General features: G+C 48.3%; 2 protein-coding genes across 2 annotated transcripts in view; one reads left to right on the top strand and one right to left on the bottom strand.

The window, feature by feature from the left end:
- Positions 1–1,801, bottom strand: part of LOC134528289 (alpha-(1,6)-fucosyltransferase) — a 40,898-nt gene extending 39,097 nt beyond the window's left edge. The window contains exon 1 of the mRNA XM_063361783.1: positions 1,587–1,801. The gene's annotated coding sequence lies outside the window, so the exon portion shown is untranslated. The remainder of the gene's footprint in view (positions 1–1,586) is intronic.
- A 187-nt stretch (positions 1,802–1,988) lies between these two features.
- LOC134528286 (carnitine O-palmitoyltransferase 2, mitochondrial) lies at positions 1,989–4,558 on the top strand. Its single transcript, XM_063361781.1, has one exon. The coding sequence runs from the start codon at positions 2,286–2,288 to the stop codon at positions 4,260–4,262; it is 1,977 nt and encodes a 658-aa protein (XP_063217851.1). The 5' UTR covers positions 1,989–2,285; the 3' UTR covers positions 4,263–4,558.
- The last annotated feature ends 21,714 nt before the right edge of the window (positions 4,559–26,272 follow it).

The raw sequence follows: 26,272 nt of genomic DNA, 5'->3' as shown, positions 1-26,272 counted from the left end.
GCCCAAAATGTTTCAAACTACTTGGAGAAAAGAGATGATAGTAGACTTGTCGAATGCACACAATATGTCCCCACGTGAGTCCTTTTCCAATGGCACATTCTAGGGGCTACGGTCAGGGGCGGCTCCAGGGCAAGGTAAGCTGGGCAGTCGCCCTGGGCTCCGTACCAGTGCTTTCCAATTTTTATTTATTTTTGTTTGGCTAGTGTTCTGTTAAAAATATGGATATTAATTGAAAAAGTAAAGTTAAATCTTTATGATCTTATAACTTAGCTGGTCAATATTATTTCAATTCATGATTTCTTATTAGAAAAACTTCGAAAGATTTTATTGCCACGTGTGATGGTGTGATTATACAGGAAAATTGATCTTGAGCATTTACAAAACTGACCAAAGAATAATTCATCAAGAAAGAATATTAAAATATCCTAAGATAAAATAGCAAAAACATTTCCAAAATTAGAGAGTTCCAGGTTGAGTTGAAATTGTTTGAGAGAGTAAATTTTTTAAATTTTCCAGGGGAGGGCCTCTATAAAAGTAAATAGCCACAGGGTCCCCACAAAGACTAGGGCCACTGGTTACGGTAGTTGTGTGGTGGGGACATGGTTGTTGTGTGATCGGACTACCTGCCTCTCAACAGGGTAATTAGGGTTCAAATGCCAACGGTGTCGAATCCGGATTTCCCGCATGTGGAAAACGTGGTGGTCATTGCAGTGAAACGTGGGTATTCTTGGGTCACTCCAATTCTTCCCCACCAATCCATTCCATTGATGCTCCATTCTAACTCATCACCCCTAACTGTCTCACATGACCATGTCAGATTCATAATGTAAAGCTAATACATGAACAAATAAATTCCTGAACAAGTGTAACCTTGGCATGTTTCATATAAATTATAAAAGTAAAAAGGCCAAACTTTTTGTTTTGAAATAGATTTTAAAAGTACTTAGTTGATCGTGGGACAATTTTATTCAAACTGCAAAATTAAAGACATAAATGCAGTTACTTATGTGGTCATTGGATAAAATTGCATACTGTGTAGTGTTGAAAGCTAATCTTTAAATTGCATGTACTATTCGTTACTCTGTACAACCCCCACTTAATTCAGTTATCAACACCACTTGATGAAACATTTAGGCTGCCCATAAGGATGAGGGAAAAAGTTGAGAGGGTGACCGAGTTATAGAGTAGTTTCACTGACCACAAATAGGTGACAAAGAAAAGTTTAACCATATTATACCCATTTAGTAATTTGGTAACATTAAAAATAAATATTGTATATTTTAATTCTAGTAAGTTGGTATTCTTCTTTGAATATGTTGGGCAGACTGGCTATATTTTATAACAGAGATGATCTTAAAATTCAATATTTTAAGTAGTACCTATACCTAGTACCTAGCTACATTAACAGTGCATAAATGTAAGCATTATATACATTTTATCACATGATTTACTAATTGAGTTTTTTTATTTAAATTGATTTTAAGAATGTACGTTGATAAAATGACTTCATTTAATAAGTAAATATAAAAAAAAAATACAACAACATTGTGCCGACAGTCTTACAGATATGTCAGGTGTAGACTTACTAAGGCATGTTGACTTAATGGCTTTGAATAATTCTCCAGGCCATGATTTGTTAATGAATTACATCTGAAAGTTTCTCGCATACATAAAACCCGTTCACACGTCCCAACATGACACGTAATCACAATAGGTACACAGGTACTTGCGGACAACACCTCTTGATTACATGATTTTAGGGTTTAATTTTGCATTTCCATGCGCTTTGATTGCCTTTCATGTTCACCAACCTTTAGCCTTCATTGGTGATTGGAGTATAAAATTAATACCGTTAATTTCTCTCTACTGTTGGCTGTTAATCTTAATTTTGTCTCTGAGAATTGTATATCTTAAAAAAAATTCCAAGCCCTTCCCTGCTGACAAATATCTGACCCAATAATTGCATCGCATAATAACAGTTAGTTTTTTCATTGTTACCTAAAGTGTATAAACACAGCCTCAATGCTTTAAACGTTTAAACACTGATAATGACATTTAAAAACTAAAAACTTAAAGTATATATTAGTGTGAAGTTATTCGTGATGATTAAAATATTACAAGAGAAACAAAAGTGTATTGTAAGGTAATTGGTTTTAAACACCACTATCGCGTGTTTGCTACTTAACCTATTAATTCTGATCCACTTCATAGACTGATAATGTGTGTTAATGGTGAAATTTGAAGGATATTACTGAATACCCAACTCAAGTAACAAGTAACTGGAGATGTATTCATCTCAAGTGGTATTTAAGTTTAGAAAATTAAAGAGTTCATTTTCAGTCATTCACAGTTGCAGGTGGAAAAGCACTCAAAAAAATGACGATTACCAGTTCATTCAGCGTAGTAAAGTACCTACTATGCATTTTCAAAAATCTTTGCCCCGTCTTCCTATACCAAAGCTCGAAGACACTTGTAAACGCTACTTGGCCGCTCAAATGCCTTTGCTGAAGGAGAATGAGTTTAAACAAACAAAGCAGTACGTCACAAGATTTTGCGAAGTGGAAGGCAAGTCTCTTCAGGAGCAGCTTAAAGACTGGGATGCTAAGAACAAACACACAAGCTACATATGCGAGTCGTGGTTCGACATGTACTTGAGGGACAGAGCACCTCTTCCCATCAACTACAACCCAGCCATAATTTTTGTTAACGAATCTCGACCCGAGTACAACACACAACTAATCCGCGCAACAAACATGCTCATATCATCATTGAGATTCATGAAATCACTACAAGCTGGAATCCTGAAGCCAGAAGTTTTTCATTTAAACCCTAAAAAGAGTGACACTCCTCTATTTTACACAGTGACCCGCATGCTACCGCCTTCTGTTTCTTGGTACGGCGCTTATCTTTTCAATGCATATCCTCTGGACATGTCACAGTACACAGGTTTGTTTAATGCCACAAGAATCCCAGAGATTGGGAAGGATAGAATATTCAGGTCCAGTACTGGGTCACATATTCTTGTTATGAAGAAAGGTAATTTATACACTGTCAGTGTTCTTGACAAGAACGGTAATATTTTGCCACCAAGTGATTTATTAGCAAGTATGAAATATATCATTGATGATACGTCACCAGCTGCAGAATATCCTATTGGTATCCTTACAACTGAGCAGAGAGACACTTGGGCTCAAGTCAGAAAACATTTAGCTGACACTGGTAACTCTGAAAACTTGTCCATGATCGACTCCAGCATATTTTGCCTCATTCTTGATGATTTAACAATCGGAGAAAACATCCACCTAATGCTCCAAAATTTCTTGCACGGCGACGGTACAAACAGATGGTTTGATAAAACTTTCTCTCTGTGTGTCGCCGGTGATGGGACGTCTGCCGTTAATTTCGAGCACTCCTGGGGTGATGGGGTTGCAGTCTTGCGATACATCCAAGACATTCACAAAGACAGCACCGCCAATCCTCGGGTTCACACCGGTACGCAGACCTCAGGAGGTGACCCGGCAAACCTCGTCAGACGGCTGCAGTTCAGCCTGGACGAAACGAGCAAGCGGGCTATCCTGGACGCGAGGAAGAAGTACAGGGCAACTTGCGACAGCCTGCGCATCGACTTCGTCAAGTACGAGGAATACGACAGAAGGATCTGCAAGCAGAACCAGGTGAGCCCGGACTCCATCATGCAGCTGGGGTTCCAGGCTGCCTTCCACCGGCTGCACGGGAAGTACGTGTCTACCTACGAGTCTTGCAGCACAGCGGCGTTCAGGCACGGCCGCACAGAGACCATCCGGCCGTGCACCTCGGCGACCACCGAGTTCTGCGACGCCCTCAACAGCGCTGACAAGCCCAGCAACGCCACGCTCAAGGCCATGCTCAAGAAGTGCTCGCAGGTGCACGCTACCCTCACCAAGGAGGCGGCGATGGGGCAAGGCTTCGACCGCCACCTGTTCGCTCTGCGGATCCTCGCAGAGAGGAACGGGGGGCAGCTCCCGGCGCTGTACACGGACCCCGCCTTCAAAGCAATCAACTACAACGTGCTCTCGACGTCGACGCTCTCATCCAAGGCGGTGATGGCGGGGAATTTTGGCCCGGTTGTGAAGGATGGGTTCGGCGTGGCCTACACAATACTGGATGACATGCTAGGTGCTGTCGCCACTTCCTACCTGCCTCACCAAGACTCGCGTGCCTTTATCGACAGTCTCAAGGTGTCTTTTCAGCAGATATTTGATATTTTGAATGCTAAGGTATGATGCTGAGTATGTACAAAAACTACATGAATCAGATTAAATCTGTCATCTTTTTTGCTATAATCAGCGGCATACAACAAACTATAATTTATAATATATTTTCTATGTTATGGGCATAATATGTTACCTATAAAATAAATTTGTTACTTCATTAAAGTTTCACTCATCCAACATAAAATGCGCCGGCAAAACACCAGATAAGAAAAACAATTTGGATAATAGGGAGGATATTTGATCTACTCTGCCTACATAACGACGTTGGATAATACAAAATGTTGCATAAATGAATCCATACTGTATTTGATATTTTTTTTTTATATATTTTTAATTTTGTTCTTTATAGTGGTATAGTGAAAAGAAGACAAATATCTGCAATATATTAGTATTGATTGAATTCTTTTGAATTGAATCCTGTTGCTGTTGGGCACAAAAACGGTGGCAAGCAGTCCGCGTTACTTTTTCTTACCTTCCTTCCAAGCTGTACCACATTCCTAGCTAACACACTTTCTCATCCAAGCAATTCCATTCACCTATCGTCATCCTAACCAGAAAATTTGTATCCCTTTCCATTCTTGTCTGTCTAAAAACTTTTTGGGGTTGCCCTTCCTGATTCCGGGCTGCTTCTCTTTCTACCCTGTGTTGTACTGCCCTCCTTTCTCTTTCCCCACTCGATGCCTTATACATTTTAACTAAACTCTCTGTTCATCTGTCTTATGCAGTGCTGCCCAATTCCATTTACATACATCCATCAGTAATCACGTTTATACATCATTAAAACACGTGTTAAAACCAACGTGATAAACATTTTGAGAGATACTCTACTCAGCATTTAATTAACTTTCACTCCTTTACATTAATGAGTTGATCCATCCATTAATAATTTAAATAATACATATTTGGAAACAACATAATATTTAAAAAGCTAAAATATTCTTCAGGATATATATTCATATGAAGAAATTTACAAAATGTTTATCTTCTTATTTCATGAACTAGTGATATTTATTGTACAAAACGCTGATACATACGATAATTCAGATTTATCATGATGTTTCTCTGTTTCCGCAATTTATAAATTATTTTCCGTAGTTCCGTATCTGGACGTCTTAATCAGTGATAACTATGGAAAAATCCATAGTACTTGGCAGAACAGCTTATGGAATTTTTCACCCCATTTCCTACATTAGCTCTGACTGGCTATTCATATATACTGTCCATTTTAATATTTTTCTGTTTTCTTCCACTTTCCCTTCATTCATCTGGCTGCTCTATGCACTCCCTCCGATCAAAGAGTTCCGGAGAAAAGTGATCTAAGAACCTAAAGAAAATAAATTTGGAAGAAAATTAAAAGAACTTTAGTTACAGCACCCGCTTTCGAACTACAAGGAAACATCGAGGGACTTGGATAAGAATGTGTGCGCATTAGCGATTGTTTTTAGATCAATTTGAATAAAAGAAATTAAGCTTGGAGTTTTTTTTCGCACGAGGGTTATGCTTTAGTTCTCTCTCGAACACGGCTGTTACAGGGCGCACCACGGTGGTGTAAGGCTTGCTCCCTTCGGAGCCCTGCCGAGCCGGGCTTACCCAGTGCTTGTCACATACCCAAGATGTTGCCACACTTTTGCAGTAGGTGGATTCACCATGGCAAAGTTATCACTTCTTGTGTACTTTTGCAAATGCAATTTTTCTGACCCTGTGACGGTTGACTGTAAGATGTACAGAGTTATTCCAGGTGCATAAGTGATAGATTTTTTGCATAAAATATTTCTCTCGTGTTCTGAAGAATGATGTTTGTTGTAACATGTAATGTAACAGCCCTTTGATTAACTTGTCAGCTTAACGACTGGTTTCAATCAACAATTATATCATTTTGTACAATTATTGCATCACTGCTAGTCTTTCTACCTCAATAATAACCATAAGCACTAATTATTATTATTATTATATTTAGTAAAGTGGTTGGTGAAGCAATTTTTACATAAGTGAAATAGACATTTATCAATTCAAAATGTTGAAAAATATAAAAAAAAAAAAAAAGAATTTGTTTTCCGTAAACTGTAATTCCAGCACTTGGAATAAATTTGTTTAAATTTTTAATACTATATAATACTGTAGCCAAAAAAGTGACGGTAAGGTTTTTTGGTTCCCCGTAATCATTCTTGAGTAAATGCTGGGATTCTGGTGGACTCCAGGGCAGGGAGAGCCAGGCATTCTCTCGAGGACCCGCGACTATCTGGGCCCCACGTTGGACCATTCCATTTTTATTCCCCCTGTTTTTCTACAGTCCTGTTAAAAATCTTGAAATTAATGGGAAAAGAAAAATTAAATCCTTACCAGCATCCATCATTTACAGCACTGATCAATTAACGATTTCAGTTCATAATATTGTATTGGAAAAACATAAAAAAATAATGTTGCTTGCTATAATGATTGTGCTTAACCATACAAACTTTAATTTTTTTTTTTTAATGGAGACATCCAAGCTTTGAATTCCAGAATGTCAGAATTTTTACGTATTACTGCCACTATGTTAATGATAGCAGGGGCTTACACAAAGGGAGAAATGGGGGGGGGGGGGGGGGAGACTCCCTCTGCCCCTCTGCAATCATAAAAAAAACTATCATTTCCACCAGCAAATAGAAAGAATTTGGAAACAAACAGCGAGAAAATTAGTTATATTTTCTCCCTCTCTCCCCCTTGACAATTTTGAAATAAAATTTGACGTACATTTCTGAATTTCTGAATGATAGCAAGAGGCCTAGATACTAAATTTAATAAATGCTATGATCAAGTTTGTACTGAAGTAATGTTACAATGGTATTTCTGCCTTAAAATAGAGGGTTTGTACTTTTGATACTGATTAGATAAGAAACCTAAAATGTAAAAAATCTTTAACTTAGTGGTTAATTATTTTTTTTACTATGACTAAATTATGGTGCATTTAAAAGGAGTGCCTGTACTGGATTTGATAATGTATTGTAGTTTTGGATTAATTTTGTAATTTTAATATCCTTGTATGTGAAAAAGTGTATGTATGTTTAATGTATTAACAACCAAATGATGTATTTCGTTATATTGTATAAGGAAAGTCTATTTTTAAACATTAAATCAGAATTTATTTTTATTTATTTGACTTGAAAATGTTGGTGAAATTTTTTTATTATGTAGGTAGGGGAGAGCGGGGATACATTGGACAATTTTTACATTACAAACAATATCTTTTTTTGTAATCAAAATTTTTAGATTTTTCCATTGCAAATAAATCACTTAAACATTCTGCTATCAAAAGGATGTGATATTGATGCTACATTATGTGACATTACAACAGCAAAAATAAAGAAAGAGAAGAGTGTACACTGTCCAATGTATCCCCATATGCGGGGTTACATTGGACATGAGAAGGGGATAGTTTGGACAAAGTAAAGACTCAAAGAGATCATTCATTATATTGAAAACACTAATTATTTTAGAACTTATTTACTTAACATAAGTATTAAAGACTAATAAAAACAGAAATTTAAGGTTTATACAATTTTTATACCAACAAAATGAAGCAAAATCAATTCCAAACATTAACTTTTAACATTTGTGCTCAAAAATAGTAAATGTTATTCTGAGGATAAATATGCATATCTTTAAAAAGCTCTCAGTGAAAAACAGTAATATTTTTATAAAAAAAACAAATGATATCCTTAGGCAAATCAGACACCTTGATAGAATTTTTGTCATCATCACTCTCTTCTGATAACTCGGAAAAACTGAATGAGGAGTCTCCTGGTTCATCGCACAGGTCTTCAATTTCAGCTTCCGAAGATGAGGAAGAGGGCAGCACTTTCTTCTTGACAACTCTTCTCTGTTTCGTTTTTAATAATTCTATTTTCTCTGGTGTGTCGGTTGCTATCATGCACCGCCCACGCTTTCTACTGCAGCTGGACTGTTCTCTTGGCGGTGCCTTAGGAAGTGGTCTAACATCATCAGGTGTAGGCTGATTTTATATTTTCTGGTGCAGCCCCTCGATCCCAAGCTTTACTCGCGAGTTTAGGGATTGAGTAGATGTTAATGGTGGCATTGGGATTGGAGTTTATCCAGGAATTCACCTCAGCACTGTAAAATGTTTTGAATGGCCCAAAAACACACCTGTCTAGGGGTTGTAACTTGTTGGAGGTGTGAGGAGGCAGAGTCAAAATGACTATTCCATTCTCCTTGCAGAAATCAAGGCCTTCAATGCTGAGATGGGATTCATGGTTGTCCATTATCAACAGAACTGGCTTGTCCTGTGAGCAACGAACATAATCCTTAAAAAAATGCAAAACTTTGACAAAATTGTCTGTTGTCATCCAACCTGATTTATGGGCTAGACCTAATGCCCCAGCTGGCGCTTCCGGCCATCATACGAGCTTCGTCGAACCTAATCCTAGGGAAAACCCGTACGGGAGGAAGTGCATTTCCATTGGCACATATGATACCCACCTGGGTAACAAGACCCACTTGCTTGCGACGCTTTTCGCCAATAACTTTCTGAGAAGGAGGAACAGTGGTGACCCCACTTTCATCCAAGTTATAAATGTCTATTGGGAAAAAGTGGTACCTCTGCAACACTTCTTCAAGTTTGTTAAAAAATACTCCTACAGTGTGCTTATTAAAAGCAGTTATTCTTGCCAAGCTAGTGGCTTCAGGCATTCTGAGGGAAAGATTACGACATCTCTTCAGAAATGCGGAAAACCAGTCTCTACCCGCAGCTTCTTCTTTGTGCCAGGATGTTGGCAAAGTAATACCACACTTTTTTGCATATTGGTATGCTAGCTGTTTGGTATGTTTTTGGGTGAGGCCATAAAACATGCAAGAGCATTTTAATAAATAATCAGCCAGTTTTTGCTCCATGTCATCAGGAATAACCTGTCTATTTTTAAAATTTGTCTGAAAACTCATATTTTCGATGTCTTCGTCTTTGGCTTTTTTAACCAAGTAAGCCAGGCGAGATTTTTTCAATCCATGATTGATGGCTGCAGATCGTAAAGAAACTCCATTCTCCAAAACTTCTAGAACAGCAGCCTTTGTTGACTGCTTGTCAAACTGTCTCTCAGTCCTTTTCTTGTAATTCCTAACCATCTGAAAGCATAACAATGTAATATTTGTATCACGTAACAGTATTAATAAAATCTGTGATTAAAGGTGCAAGTAAGGGGATACATTTGACAGTTGTCCAAGGTAGCCCCATACCCTGTCCAATGTAGCCCCAAGTAACGGAAATAGAAAAAACACTTCTCAGTAATTTGTGATGTTAGTCAATTTGCATAATTCCTAGTTTATTTTGACACCAAATCATGTTGCAATTCATCATATTAGTAACATTTAAATTAACTTTCATTTCATAATGAAAATTACCCCCCATATTCACACAAAATATTATAAGGAAACCCACAAAAAGGAAAAAAATCCACTCACCTTGCTACTTTTCGAGGTAGGCAGCCATATTGATTTAAAACGGATCAGCTGTTGTCTGTTGCACACTCCATAGAGAAATAAATGGAGTTGGTAATGTTTTGAACGAAAATTTAGCTATGTCCAATGTAGCCCCGTGTCCAATATATCCCCGCTCTCCCCTACTTATAACAATACTATCTTAAAAAATACATAATTATATTTATTCCGCAAACTATTAAGATTTTTTTTATATTTAGCATCATTAATGTACCAATTCTGTATATAATGCTACAAACAGCCAAATTTACTATAATTTTAAAAAAAATATAAATAGTTGTGAGTTCCACAGTTACAGTTATACTTACAAAAACTGCAGCACAAAAATCTGTGGATGTTTGTTTAGGTTTTATGTCACATCAGTTGTGACGGCAAAAATTATCAGCATATACAAAAACTTGACTCAGGAAAATATAGATGAATAAATTAGTTGTGGCATTATGTAAGGCACTGTCTAAACGCTTGCCTGTAGTGAGTTTGGAATTAAAAGAAACACATGAAAAACCAAATTTTGTATGGTTGAATTGTAGTTCAAAACCTGTTTCACTCCAAATAACTAATAAAAAAAAAAGGACCGGTTTTTCCAACAGCTAACATATGAGCTATTCATTAGCTTGTGTAGTGATTAGTCAATAAAATACATTGAAAAATATTAAATATCTTATGTTTATTTTTGATGAACTGTAATTCCAGCACTTGGAATAAATTTCTTAAAATTTTTAATTCCTAATACTTTAGCCAAGAAAGAGACCATAAATTTGTTTGGTTCCCTGAATCACTCCAAGTAAATGCTGGAATGCAGGGTGGACTCCAGGGCAGGGCAAGCCTGGCACTTTCCTAAGGTCCCGTGACTAAGGGCCCTGCATTGGCCCATTCCATTTTTATTTCCCCTGTTTTTCTATTGTCCTGTTACAAATCTTGATATTAATAAAAATAAAAAAAATAAACAGAAATTTTAATTTGCATCTATCATTTAAAGTGCTATTTACTTAAATTCATATTATCATATTAGAAAAAACTTTGAAATATTTTATTGCTTCCTATTATAATGCTTTTTTTTAAAACAGAATTTGATGACAAGCATTTACAAAACTGAGGGAGGGGAATTTATTAGAAGAAAATATAGAAAATTCTTAAGATAAATTAGTGAAACCATCGTTGAAAATTAAATTCCACCTTTACATAAAAATGTGTTTGGAAGATTTTTTTTTTTTTTTTTTAATTTGTAGTTGGAAGACCTTTGGGATTTTTCATATTCCCCAGCCTCCCAGTCCCCTTAACCCCTCCCTTCCCATAAAGGTTTTCACGCCAACCGCCGGTGCTCCCTCTGGTCCGCAAAGGTCGTTATGCTGGGTTCACAATTGAAAAAATAACAGTAACAGTAACAGTAGGTCGTGTGCATAGGATATGAACGCCATGTTTCCTAACCTAACGATTCACAATAGCAGAAAGTTGGTCGTGTGCATGGGAGTGAGGTAGTGCGCATAGGAGTGAAATGAATATATTTTATTTCGGTCGCGTATGCATGGCACAACAGCCAATGGGAGAAGAGCAGGGTGCTTTTTGGCGGGACTAGAAATATGTTTATATTTATTAACCATATTGTGGTAAGAAAATGTCGAGATTATAATAGTATTATCGTTATTTTGAAAGTTAATATGTTTATTTACTAACACAGCTAACAGATGTCGCATAGTTCGCGAAATTTCATTGGCTGAAATTAACAGTAAGAATTCAATTGTGAACCGATTTCGCAGTTCGCACAGGTCATGTGCACAGGTCGTGTGCATGGCTTGCTATGCACACGCTTAATTTTTTTAATTGTCAACCCAGCCTTATGCCACAACAACACTTGCTCCTAAGTGCATCGAACACGCCCGAGCGTGATGTCCGCCGAGTGTGTGAAAGTGCGCCGCGACGAACACCAAAGCGACATCAGCGCCCGGCCGGGTGTGGCAATGCGCCTAATTAATTATATAATTATTTTGTCAAATTAAAACAACTAAATTAATAACAATTTAAAAGAGGATTCATGTAAGGGAAATTATGTCTAATTGTCTTATAAGCATATATTGTGTTGACGTCGTCCGACCGACGACCATCCCTAAGCCCGACCTGCAACTGCCAGTATACTCTCCCGCTAACGGAACGCACCCCTGGCCGTGGCCCACCCGAGTCGAGCGAGCCACCGAGCCGAACGGCCAAACCAGACATTATTATTATAAAGCACACTAAATCCGAGTGGACTAGAGACGAACCACACCCATTCCCCCTCAAACAATTAATTACGAATTTTGCGACCTTAAAGTCTCTTCCAGACGCAGTCATTTAGTTTTTAACGTAATGAGGTCAAGCTTGGCGTGGCAGGGGCCGACGCGCCACCGGACGCCATGCCAGTTCCGCAGTTCTACTCGACTCGCGGACCGGGACGGACCTACGTCCCACGGAGAGACCACAACCATTGTCTTCATCGCAAGTAACGTCCGGTAAATATAGTCATTTAGCATAAACCAAACCTTTTTCTATTCACCTCTCCGTGCGTGCCCGGTCCATTTTTTACGGTTCAGGACCTAATCCGACCGCGTAAACGTAAAGACGCCCCGCACCACACCTGGTGCGCAGGGTCGTTCTTCAGCATACGGCACGGGCCGTCTCCCGCAAACCACAGAACTTTCTTAAGGCCACGCGCCTTCGCGCGGACCACAAACCCGCAAGGGAAACTTCGCCAAGTTTAGTGGCGGTGCGTGTACCACCCCAGTGGGCACGGCACCCGCGTAGAAACAATCGCTTACGGGACTGGCCGACTCCAGTCACCCACAAACTCTGTGTGCCACGTCAACTGTGCGCGCCTAATTTACATTAAGGGTACCTTGTTTACGTAACTTTGCGCCACGTCATTTGTGCGCGCCTAATTTTTATTAAGTGCACTTTGTTAATGTAACTTTGCGCCACGTCATTTGTGCGCGCCTAATTTTCATTAAGTGAACTTTGTTAACGTAACTTTGCGCCACGTCATTTGTGCGCGCCTAATTTTCATTAAGTGTACTTTGTTAACGTAACTTTGCGCCACGTCATTTGTGCGCGCCTAATTTTCATTAAGTGTACTTTGTTAACGTAACTTTGCGCCACGTCATTTGTGCGCGCCTAATTTTCATTAAGTGTACTTTGTTAATGTAACTTTGCGCCACGTCATCTGTGCGCGCCTCTCTTGCATCAAGTGTACTTGGCCTGCATACTGTTACCCGAGAAACCAGTGCCACGAAACATTGAACATGTACCGGCCTACACCCTGCAACGGACAAGTAGCCCTCAGGGGCATGTCTGTGCTCAGTAATTGTATGGTGTGATGTCAACCCCTTGAATAAAGGCACGTCGGTACTAAGGCAATCCCACGCATTCTTCTTTAACGTAAATTCCCAAACAATACCGCCGACGGTTCTAGCGGACCATGCTGGGGCAACGAACCACGAACCCCCTTTGGTTAGACACCGAGCTAGCCTGGCGCCCTCCCGGAACATAAAACGTTAACCAGACCAGCCACCCCCCAGAACTCGCGCCCGGACTCGAACACGAGACCGCGGCTGACGGCAAATGGCGCCCCTGCGTGTGGCAAAATTTTAAGCAAAAAACGTGAAAATTGAGCAAACGGCAAGAAAACGGCCATCTTGGACGCACCAAGAGCGGCGGACAAAGGATCCATCAACCCCCACCCCCAGCGCTGACATTCCAGCAGAGCGTGCGACGCAGGCGAACAACATCACAGCCCAGCACCACCCCCAACCCCCCGTCACTCCCGCACCCGCCCGCTTTCTCTCGCGCGGCGGTCAGAGTACTCTTCCCCCCCTCCCACCTAACCACCCTCGTTTTTCACTCTCCGCTTTGTGCGGCCATCCGGGCGCTCAACCCCCACCCATCCACCCCCTACCAACTCTCCGCTTCGTGCAGCAATCCGGACAGCTCCCCTCCCCTTTTAATCCTCCGCCCGTCTGCTTTGTGCGACTGTCCGGGCACCCATCCAGCCGGCCAGCGCGGCCCGCGCGTGGAACAGCCTAACAGCACAGACTGCGCCGCTGGCGAACAGACAACACGTGCGCCCGCCCCGTCAACAGAATTCAGCTGTCAATAACCACGCACCATGCTGTCCCACGGAGCCCACGCGACATGCGCGCGATGCCAACGGCCGAGAACAATGGACCTACTAACGGGACCATTACCTTGGCAGAACACCTGCCAATGCCGATCACTGAACAGAACACCACCGGAGACCGACCCGAAACACGAACAATGGGAAGTGAATTGGGATCAAATCTGGAAGGGAAAAATAGAGACGAGGTTAACCATACCACTACAACCGGTACCAATAACCGCCGCAACCGATACGAAACCACAACCACGCCAGGAGTTTGGACACGCAACCTGCACCAACACCGCTGCCGAGGGCGGGGCCATCACCCAACCCGAGGCCACACGTACCTACACGACGCGGACAGCGAACTACATGGCGAAATTACCAGAGTTTAGCGGAGCACCCCACGAAGACCCCCTAGCATACACACACCAATGCGAAGTGCGCCTGGCACGCAGCGGGATAACCGTCGACGAGTGGCCTGAAAGGACCAGCGAACGGTAGCGGGGACCCGCCCTCGACTGGTGGCAACTATGGGGGCGGGCCGACATGGAGTGTCCCGAGTTCGCAGAGGCCCTCAACCACCGTTTCAACGCCGGGGCTACACTGGTACAATGCACCTCACAATTCTACAGTAGCACGCAGCGAGAGGGAGAACCAGTGGAAAATTTCATAGCCCACAAACTACAACTATTCCGCCGGATATCACCACTCGTAGAACCAGCCAGGGCACTACCCACCATCACATTACTCCTCAGAGACGATCTCCAGCCCTTCCTACGCATAGGATGCGCCACCACCGTCGAGGACTACGTCCAACTGGCAGTAGCCACGGAACAAAATTTCCAGAGAGCCTGGTGGAGAAACCAGCGCAGGACAAACCGGGAGGACCCCAACCCGCCGAACGACCGGCGCCCACTAGCCATCCAAGGGGCACCACCGCCCCAACAACGCAGGCCCTCACACCCCGACGACCGAAGCCTGCCCTACGCGCTGGAGGCGCCTCAAGCGGACGCCAACACAGCCCCCCCGACCGCCTCACTGCCAACTGGGGTGCCCAAGGGGCACTTACCACTGGCACAATGAGTGCCCACGGAAGGGGAATACGCAGAGGGAGAGCCGCCAACAAGGGCCGCGCGACACACAACCGGCGGGAAACGGGCCAAGGGGGAACTGAAACAAAGTCCCCCAACCCCCCAAGTGACCACCACCCACCTTCCAGCGACAACAACGGCCGCGGGAACTACCGCACACACGAACACACTGGTAACGAACCACCGCGCCGACCCAACAAACGCGATGACCAACACGACCCCCGGGGGGCACAAACCCCCAAGACTCGGGCAGCTGATCCAACCACCGGACAACTTGCTCCGCTTACCGGTAGAGGTCAACAACACACCAGCCATTGCACTCGTGGACACGGGAGCGAGCCACGTGTTCATCCACCCCTCGTTGGTACCCCCCGGCTCCCTCCGCCCGCACCGGGGTGAGCTACGCCTGGCCACCGCCACACACGCCGGCCTAATGGTGGGGTACGCTGACGTCCAGGTAAGCCTAAGAAAGCTAAGTACTAACGTGACCGCCATCGTTGTGAGTGACCTAAGTGAAGAACTCGTGCTAGGTCAGCCCTGGTTGGCCGAACACGACGCCGTTCTGGAACTAGGCCCCGCCAAAGTGAATGTCGGTCAGTCCAAAAGGTTCGTAGTCTACACCATAGGACGAGCCCCCACACCGGCAAATGGATGCGTGACTCTCGCCGACTTGCGTCATAACGTTCCCCCAGAATACAAAGCCGCGGTGAACAAGATCTTACGCGAACAACGGGACGTGTTCACGACCACCGAGCCCCTACGGCGCACCACGGTAGCCGAACATTCCATCCCCACCACCACCGATCAACCCATCTACGAGTCACCTCGCGGGTACGGGTTTCGCGAACAGCGGGTAATACGCGAACAGGTGATGGAGATGCTACACAGCGGAGTAATAGAGCCCTCCAACAGCTCGTATAACGCATGCATAGTGCTGGCTGTTAAGAAGGACGGCACATTACGTTTTTGCGCGGATTTCCGCCCACTAAATGCTGTGACAATCAGTTCGCCCCCCCCACGGATCAGCGTCGAGACCGCTGTAGCCAGTCTAGGTAGAGCCCGGATATTCAGCACCCTAGACCTCAAGTCGGGGTACTGGCAAGTGCCCATACGGCAGCAAGACCGGGAGAAAACGGCATTCACGGTCCCCGATGGCCGACGTTTCCAATTCCGGGCCATGCCGTTTGGCCTAAAATGCGCGCCAGCAACCTTTCAAGCCATGATGACCCGAGTGCTGGAGGGGTACCTTGGCCAGTTCGCTCTCGCATATTTAGATGACGTCATCGTCTTCTCGGAGACGTGGGAGGACCACTGTCGCCATCTTGCCCTAGTCCTCGAACGGCTCGCCACCCACCACCTAACAGCCAACCCGGCGAAATGTCATCTAGGCACGCGGGAAGTAGAGTTCCTAGGGCACATGGTTAATGCGGAAGGGAGCCACCCGCAACCATCCCACCTGCAAAAAATCGCAGCGGCAGAAACCCCGCGCACACAGAAACAATTGCAGGAATTCATCGGCCTGGTGAATTGGTTAAGGAACTACATACCAAACTTCTCCCACGTAATTTCACCACTCACAGATTTACTGTCCCCCCAGTCCCGCTATCGCTGGAACACCTGGGCCCAACAGGCATTTGAACAGGTAAAGGGCGCGTTCACCAGGTGTCATACTTTAGCACGCATTGACCCCGAACGCCCGTTGATCCTCCAGACCGACGCAAGCGCGCTAGGGGTAGGAGCGGTACTATTTCAAACGGATGACCAGGGGAACAAGCAGGTCATTGAGTACGCCAGCGCGAAATTCGGGTCCGCTGAGCGGAAATATCATAGCAATGAACAAGAATGCTTAGCCGTGATATGGGCCGTGAAAAAGTACCGTCCCCACCTCGAAGGGCGGACATTCACCCTCTGCACGGACAACCGCTGCCTTACCTGGCTCCAGACCATGCAGGGGCGTAAGGGGAAGCTGATACGTTGGGCCCTCCTTCTCCAATCGTTCGATTTCGTAGTGGAACACGTACCCGGAGAGGAAAACCAACTGCCAGACATGCTATCCAAACACCCTAGCGATCAGCACGAAGTAACAGATGCCGAAGGGTGGGAGGAGATGCTACCCCCCCTCCCCGAAGGACAGCTGGCACCACTCACCAGCCACGTGCACACGCATAATCACGGATGAGGAAGGAGCTGACACACCACCTAACACTGCCGCTGACCTGGACCTCCGGGTACTAGCAGCCCAACAACAGTCTCCCGAGGCCGACCGACGGCGACATCGCCTAAGGGAGGAACCCCACGCAAATTGGAGAGTCGAAGCTAACCGCATCCTAAATCGTGCCCCAGGGGGCACGGGAGGCTGGAAGACATACGTGCTACCCGAGGCACGCGAGGCGGTACTCCGCTTCGTGCACGACCACGACCTTGCAGGCCACCCGGGGGCAGACCAAACCCCAGAGAGCGGTCTCACAACACCACCACTGGCCCGGGATGGCTAGGGATGTCAGGGAATACGTGCGTGAATGCGAAGTATGTCAAGTGCGTAAAGCACGCCGACGGGACGGCGAACAACAACAACCCCGCCAACCAACACAGGCATTCCAGACCATCGCGCTAGACGTGATGGGGCCCTACCCCAGGTCACCCAGAGGCAAACGATTTTTGCTCGTGGTGACCGACATGTTTACGCGATGGACGGAAGCCACCCCTGTAGCAACGCGAGGGCCAACACCATCCACCTCATGACTCACGAGTTCCTGCCTTGGTGGGGCTACCCGCAATCAGCGTTGACGAACAACGGCAGCCAATTTCTTGGCAAACAGTGGCAGGAGTGGTGTAACGGGATGAGCATCCAGCACCACACCACCCCAGCCTACCACCCCCGGGCCAACCCCACGGAGCGCAGGAACCAGGACTTGAAGGTCCAACTCCGCCTTAGACACGGCGACGACCACACCCAGTGGGACCAACACGTCGCCGACGCGTTGTTTTGTACCCGCCGCCGCGTAAACGCCGCGACCGGGCGAACCCCGGCGGAAATGATACAGGGGAACAACCTCCCACTACCAGGCGAGTGGGCCACTCACGGCGTCCCACACACCGGGGAAGGAGAGAGGGAGCGTGCACGGCGCCTAACAGCAATGCACGAGGCCGCCAGACAGCGCCAAACGAACTATACGCAGGAAATCACCCCCAAAACCGCGCGGGAGCCCCCCGCGGTGCGAGCAGGTGATCGCGTATACGCTCGCGTACATCCACTGTCCGCAGCGCCTCGCAACTACTGCGCCGGGCTGGCACCCCGCTGGGGGGGGGCCCTACACCGTGCAGAAATCTCTAGGGAGGACGTCATACCTGGTCCGACTCGGGGGCAGACGAGTGCGTAAAATCCACCGCGACGACTTACGCCTCGCCTCGATTCCCGGGGAACCTCCCCCAGGAGACCAGAACTTTGACGAACCACCAGGATACGACGAACCGGAGGAGGGTCACCGTCCACCACCCGCAGGTGACGGCCGCGATGACGCACCACCGATACTAGAGGCGAACGCACAGAACGCAGAAGACCTACTATCACCCGCGCCAGAAGTCCCGCACGAGGCAACGACACCGCACCAGCCAGGACGAACGACAGAATACGAACATGCCACGATCACCGAAATGACGACTGGGGACTTAACACCGCAACCGGATGACGTGACAGCAATCGCAGTGGAACCAGAGGAACTTGACGCGGACCAATTAGCAAGCCCGACATGCGGAGCATGGGGACACACGGCCTCTCTCGCGGACGCCACATTCCGGATGTTCGTAGACGAACCCGATGAGGGAAACCCTGCACCGCGCCCAGGACCGGAGCCACGCCAGCTATTCGACCCCAACGACACGGAGACGAGCGAAGCTCCAGGTATCCCGGAGCGCAGGAGGCAACCCTACGCAAGTGGGTCGCAAGCGGGTGACGTCAGGGAACCAGCAGACTCAAGGACACACTCGACGCACGGAACAGAACCCGCGCCACCAACCCCACAGAAGGGAAGACCCCAAAGAGACCGGCGACAACCGGGGTATCTGGTGAGTACGACCTCGGGAGACCCACAAAGCGAAACACCACCACCCATCACTCCGAGCCGCCAACCCAGGACGACCCATCCGCAAGGGACAGGGTGTACCAGCTGCGGCCGCCACGGCCCCCGCCAGCTCGGACGTGCTGCCACCACTAAGGCGGCAACACTCCCGCCTCCACACCGGCACTAAGACGCCGCCCCCGGCACGCCTGCCACGACGGCAACCGGGGCGGCGCGCACGTCTGGCCCAGTCGGCCACGATCACCAGGTCCAGTGCGCTGGCCCTACCAGCCGCTGACCCCACACCGGCACCACGACGCCGCCCCCGGCACGCCTGCCACGACGGCAACCGGGGCGGCGCGCACGCTGGCCCAGTCGGCCACGATCACCAGGTCCAGTGCGCTGGCCCTACCAGCCCCTGACCCCACACCGGCACCACGATGCCGCCCCCAGCACGCCTGCCACGACGGCAACCGGGGCGGCGCGCACGCTGGCCCAGTTGGCCACGATCACCAGGTCCAGTGCGCTGGCCCTACCAGCCGCTGACCCCACACAGGTGCCACGACGCCGCCCCCGGCACGCCTGCCACGACGGCAACCGGGGCGGCGCGCACGCTGGCCCAGTCGGCCACGATCACCAAGTCCAGTGCGCTGGCCCTACCAGCCGCTGACCCCACACCGGCACCACGACGCCGCCCCCGGCACGCCTGCCACGACGGCAACCGGGGCGGCGCGCACGCTGGCCCAGTCGGCCACGATCACCAGGTCCAGTACGCTGGCCCTACCAGCCGCTGGCCACCACAGGCGCCACGACGCCGCCCCCGGCCGGTCCACCACCGCGGCAGCCGGGGTGGCGTACACAGCAGGTCCAGAGCGCTGACCCTACCAGCTGCCGACCCACGGGCGCGCACACCTGCTCCAGAACGCGGGGCCTATCAGCTGCAGAGCCGCGAACAGCAACTGGACAGGGCTGCCGGAGCTAGGGGTGCTACCACGTGGCGGGACCATAGGCGGCGCAAGGTCTGGCTTCTCGAGGGGGGGGGCGTTTGACGTCGTCCGACCGACGACCATCCCTAAGCCCGACCTGCAACCGCCAGTATACTCTCCCGCTAACAGAACGCACCCCTGGCCGTGGCCCACCCGAGTCGAGCGAGCCACCGAGCCGAACGGCCAAACCAGACATTATTATTATAAAGCACACTAAATCCGAGTGGACTAGAGACGAACCACACCCATTCCCCCTCAAACAATTAATTACGAATTTTGCGACCTTAAAGTCTCTTCCAGAGGCAGTCATTTAGTTTTTAACGTAATGAGGTCAAGCTTGGCGCGGCAGGGGCCGACGCGCCACCGGACGCCATGCTAGTTCCGCAGTTCTACTCGACTCGCGGACCGGGACGGACCTACGTCCCACGGAGAGACCACAACCATTGTCTTCATCGCAAGTAACGTCCGGTAAATATAGTCATTTAGCATAAACCAAACCTTTTTCTATTCACCTCTCTGTGCGTGCCCGGTCCGTTTTTTACGGTTCAGGACCTAATCCGACCGCGTAAACGTAAAGACGCCCCGCACCACACCTGGTGCGCAGGGTCGTTCTTCAGCATACGGCACGGGCCGTCTCCCGCAAACCACAGAACTTTGTCATGTCCACCAGTTTGGCCTCGGCTGGTATGATAGCACAAGCCCCAAGTGCGCCACCCATCCTACACAATCTATGGGGAGGAAAGTTAGTTCGCCACCCTCCCCTAGATGGCAGACAAAGGGGAATGTAAATTAAGGGAACTTTGTCTACCTGCCCAGCCTAATTCAGGACGAATATGTAAATATTTAGTGTTGTATCAAGAAGCCTTTAAATTATAAAAGTGAATGTAAATAGTATTGTAATTCGAATATGTATGCACAGGAAGGGTACAGATGTGCCCTCCCTGATGAATATGTACATACTTTGTATATTTACGCTGGCTGAGCTAAGCCAGGCAGAAAGCTCTTCCCAGTAATTCTGGGTAAATAAAAGTGGCAAGAATACTTGAGCAGTATTATTTAGGCAGCGACCTCTCTGGAGGACTGTTCCTACCCCTACCTCCCCTGGTAGGCAGCGACCTCTCTGGAGGACTGCTCCTCCTTCCTACCTCTCCCTGCTCTTGGGCAGCGACCTCTACTCGGGGACTGCTTCCACTCTCTCCCCCCACCCCCTGCTCTTGGGCAGCGACCCCATCTCGGGGACCGCTCCCGCTCTCTCCCCCCCCCCCCCTCTGCCTGATCTCTCCCTGCTCTTGGGCCGCGACCCCAACTTGGGGACCGCTCCCGCTCCTCACCTCTGCCCGATCTTCCCCTGCTCCTGGGCAGCGACCCCTGTTCGGGGACCGCTCCCGCTCCTCCTCTCTGCCTGGGACAAGTCAATTTGGCGCCCAACGTGGGGCCAGTCAGCTTGGATAACCTGAGGACTACGCCCTGACTCTACGAGAGCTATCAGCACAGCCGGAGCAAACATCCACTTCCAGGAGTGAAGACAACACCTGGTGGCGCCCAACAGAAATACCGCAATGGAGTCTACACCGTGTGCCGCCCCAGATTGCCGTACCCAGGATGGACCCCAAACCCCCTGTGTGTGTTGCAGGACATTATTCCACTTGCAGTGTCTGGGACACAATAATCTAGACATCGATCCCCAAGACTTCATCCACATATGCCAAACCTGCCGAGAACAATTGCGGGACCAGAAGCCAACATCAGTTGTACCACGCCGATGCTTCGCCCGAGACTGCCCACGGACTGCCCTAGTGCTTACCACCTGCAAGAGCTGCTATCGGGAGTACCATCTATCCTGCTTAGGCTGGGATGAAACCCCACTGGACCTCACGGAACTCTCTTTCAAGTGCGGGATATGTAGGAACACCCCAGAAATGCCTAGTGGCGCCGAAACGAAGATAACACCGAGGCCTTTCCGGGGACAAGACCATGAGGATCCTGTCAAACAGCTCCAGCACTGGGAGCAGGTCCTACAGACCCAGGGGATTCCCCAGGGCGAATGGATTGACCATGTCGGAGGACTACTAATGGGAGAAGCTACTGGATGGTGGAAGAGTCATGAAGGACTTTACGACACCTGGGAAGATTTCGCCTCAAGTTTCGCCAACCAGTTCGGCAGCCTGCCACGAATCGCGGAACTTACTGCCCAGTTGTTCAGCCGCAAGCAGAAGGACAACGAGGAAATAGAGAGTTTCCTCGCCCGCAAGAAGAAACTATATGAACGCCTCTACCCTGATAGAAATGTGAAGGAATTCCTTTCTACGGCACTGGAATTGGTCAGACCCAACCTACGGCCATTCCTCAGACACCCACCTCCAAAGGATTGGGCAGAGCTACATCTCCGAGCAACCGCAGTACAACGGGACTATCAAGAGACCCGGAGCACTCCCACGGGAAAAGTGAATGCCTTCCCCACTCGGGAGGAGAAACCTGTCAGCCGCCAGGAGGTACCAAAATGCTGGTACTGCTCTGAGAGGCACTTCAACGCAGAATGCCCGGTCCGACGCCAACAGCGGGACACCCAGGACCAGAAGCCCTTGCAGGGAAACGCCTAAGGGGAAGGAAACCTACCTCCGGAACCTTCCCCAAGGGAATGGAGGAATACAAGAACCCACTTGCCATATCAAGAGAACCAGAGGGAGCTGGGCAAGTGACGAGCATCCAGCAGGACCACCCTCGGGTCCTACCCCGCCTTTCCGTACAGCTGGGCCCTCACCAAATCTATGCATTACTGGATTCTGCAGCCACTACCAGTTATGTAAAAGCCGAGTTGGTTCAGCAGACTGGAGCCGCCATGACCACACAAGTACAGTATGCCCAACTAGCACAACGAAACACCCGTATTATGCTCCAAGGCAGGACCTCCTTGAGGTGCCGCATTGGAGACAGGGAAGTGCCAGTTTCCTGCTGGGTAGCCGAGGACCTCCATGAAGACATGATACTGGGGCAAGACTGGCTTATTGAACAAAAGGCGGTTATGTATTTCGAAGCAGAGCGGATATGTTTTGGAAGAGCTCCACGCCAAACCCTCTACTGGGTAGCCCGGCGAGTAACTGAGACATCACTACCGGAACAATCATTGGCAGACCTACAACAAGCCTTCCCGGAGTCTCTTCAACAACAATTGGTTGATATGCTTCAGCCCTATAGAGTTGTATTCATGCCCAATGGAAACCTACCACGGACTTCAAGTGCATGTCACCAAATCACGCTGAAAGACAACCGTCCCATCTACTGTAGGCCAGGGGATCCCCCACACCACAAGCGGAAGTTGATTGCAGAACAGGTGGCTGAAATGCGGGAGGCGGATATCATAGAGCCCAGCCGGTCTCCATAAACTCGAAAATTGTCATAGTGACAAAAAAGGACAAGACACCACGCTTTTGCATTAACTTCCAGCCGCTGAATGAGGCGACAGTAAGTGCCGCGCCCCCAGCAGTAAATATCCACGAAACACTTAAAGCCATTGGGACAACCCGGGTATTTTCCACCCTGGATCTTAAATCAGGGTACTGGCAGATCCCCATGCACCCAGACTCCAAGCATTTGACTGCCTTCACCACTCCGACAGGGGAGCGTTATCAGTTCAAAGTCATGCCCTTTGGCTTGAAGAACGCCCCTAGTACGTTCCAGCAAATGATGTCACAGGATGTGTTACCGGATCTCATTGGGCAATGCTGCTTTGCCTACCTTGATGACATTATTATTTTTTCCAACTCTTGGGAGGAGCACCTAACCCATCTAGCACAAGTACTGGAACGGTGTCAGTTACACCATCTAACTTGTCATCTAAAAAAATGTCACTTTGGAAAGAGCCAACTGGAGTACCTGGGACACATCGTATCAGCAGATGGAAACGAAGCTAATCCAGAGAAAATACAGGCCATCATGGAAGCTGAAGCGCCCAGATCGGTACGTCAAGTCCGGAAGCTAATGGGTCTCTGCAATTGGATCAGGGAATTTGTACCACATTTCTCTAGTATCTGCCAACCCATTACTGATCTGCTGAGCCCCCAAGTGCACTTTCACTGGGGGGCCGAACAAGCACAAGCCCTGGCAGACCTCCGCAAGACATTCTCCCAGATCAAGAGGCTAGGCCGACCCGACCCAACCCAGCCATTCACTCTACAAACAGATGCCAGCCAAAAGGGACTAGGAGCGGTACTATACCAGGAACCAAACCGAAGGATCATCTCCTATGCCAGCACCAAGCTATCACCGGCAGAACAAAAATACCACAGCAATGAGCTGGAGTGCTTGGCCATCATGTGGGCCATCAAGCGATTTCGACCATACCTGGAAGACCAGCATTTCACGTTGCGCACCGACAACAGGGCCCTTACGTGGCTGGGATCCATGAAGGACAGTAAGGCGAAACCCGCCCGCTGGGCATTGATGCTACAGGAGTTCGATTTCACCATTGAGCATTGCGCCGGGAAAGACAATGAGTTCGCAGATGCCTTGTCCCGAGCACCCACAGGGCCACCACTGGAAGATGACTTCCAAGACTACGACAGGATGGTCGCAGACCCGAACCCACTCCCTCCAACAGCAACGGAAGGGATGAGCCTACAGCAAACGGGGATCCCAGGGGAAAGTCTCTGCCAAGCCATAACACAGGGCCAACAAGCAGACCCAGGCATTTGTATGATGGTGCAGCGCTTGCAGCGCATACATAATACCCCACCTTCTGAGCAATCGCCCGCTGATCAACAGTTTGCTCGCACCCACCGCCTCCACCCCGCTGGCATAGTGAGATGGCATGACAAGGGGGCCAACCCACAACTATTAGTTCCCCGAGCCTTAAGGGAAAGGGTGGTAAGGGAATACCATGATGCGGATCTCGCCGGCCACCCCGGCATGGCGGAAACCCGGAGGGCAATCCAAAAGGGATACACCTGGGACGGGATAAAGAGGGATGTGGAAGAGTATGTAGGGCAATGCTATCGGTGCAACACGGCCAAAGCACACCGACCTGCGGGGCCCGACCACCTTCATCCTCGCCGCCCAGAGAAACTCTGGGAAACAGTAGCAGCCGACCTCATGGGGCCATACCCCAAGAGTGCCCGGGGAAATCGGTTCCTATTAGTAGTTACCGACCTTTTCTCCCGATGGGTGGAGGCATTTCCCTTGAGAAACCTTAAAGCCCCAAAGTTAATACAAGCCTTGGAGAATGAAGTCTTCTCACGCTGGGGATATCCCAAACAGATCCTTACCGACAATGGGAAGCAATTCACTGGAGAACAATGGGGCAAAGCCTGCAAGCGATGGCGAGTGAACCGATGGACCACCCCATTGTACCATCCCAGGGGGAACCCCACAGAGCGAAGGAATCAAGAAATTAAAAAGGGAATACGGATTCGGCTTGGGGAAGACCACCGCCAATGGGACTCGCATATCCCATCGATATTATTCTCCCTTCGGAACAGATACAATGAAGCACTCGGCTGCAGCCCCAGCCAGTTGCTGCTGGGAAACGAACTTCCCCGACCTGGAGAATGGGAGTTACCCACTACCCAACCCCAACAACCGAAGAAACACAGGAGCAAATTCCGCACACCGGAGCCGAAGCCGAAGCCCGACAACAAGCCGCCAGAGAACATCAGTCTCAATACCACCAAAGGGTTCACCCTGCGTCTCCTGAAGGAGTGCAAGAATCAACACTCCAAGTAGGGGACTGGACCTACTGGCGGACACACCCAATGTCCTCACAGGAGGATAACTTCTGCGCCAGCCTCTCCCCTAGGTGGCAGGGACCCTACCCAATAGTGGGGAGACGCGGGCAAGTGCTCGACCTAGAAATGAATCCTCAGAAGACCATCAAGGTCCACCAAAAGGACCTACGAAAATCCCCACTAAGGGATCCCACCGGAAAACCTAACCCAGGCCCAGATAACCTCCGCAAATCCCCATCATTAGGGACAATGTCATCAGGACCCCAGGACACTCGCCAAGAAGAAAACACCACTCCAAGAAGACACTCCAGTCCATGCCAGAGGCTACGACCACGGGATCGCCTCACCAAACCGGCACGGTACAGGTTGTCATAAAGCGAAGTGTAGTGGCCAGTGTAGAGGAGCCAGCCCTGGGACTGAAGCCCAGCGTGCTGACTCCTGGCATGTGCAACGATCCCAGCCAAGGCCACAGAGGGAGGGGGGCGAATTGTCATGTCCACCAGTTTGGCCTCGGCTGGTATGATAGCACAAGCCCCAAGTGCGCCACC

Source organism: Bacillus rossius, chromosome 1 (genome assembly GCF_032445375.1).
Source record: "Bacillus rossius redtenbacheri isolate Brsri chromosome 1, Brsri_v3, whole genome shotgun sequence".
Lineage (NCBI taxonomy): Eukaryota > Metazoa > Arthropoda > Insecta > Phasmatodea > Bacillidae > Bacillus > Bacillus rossius.
This window is presented reverse-complemented; position numbering and strand designations above follow the sequence as displayed.

What these genes read in the sequence shown, in the direction of transcription:
- LOC134528286 (XM_063361781.1), top strand. Translation starts at nt 2,286, where the DNA reads ATGTATTCATCTCAAGTGGTATTTAAGTTTAGAAAATTAAAGAGTTCA.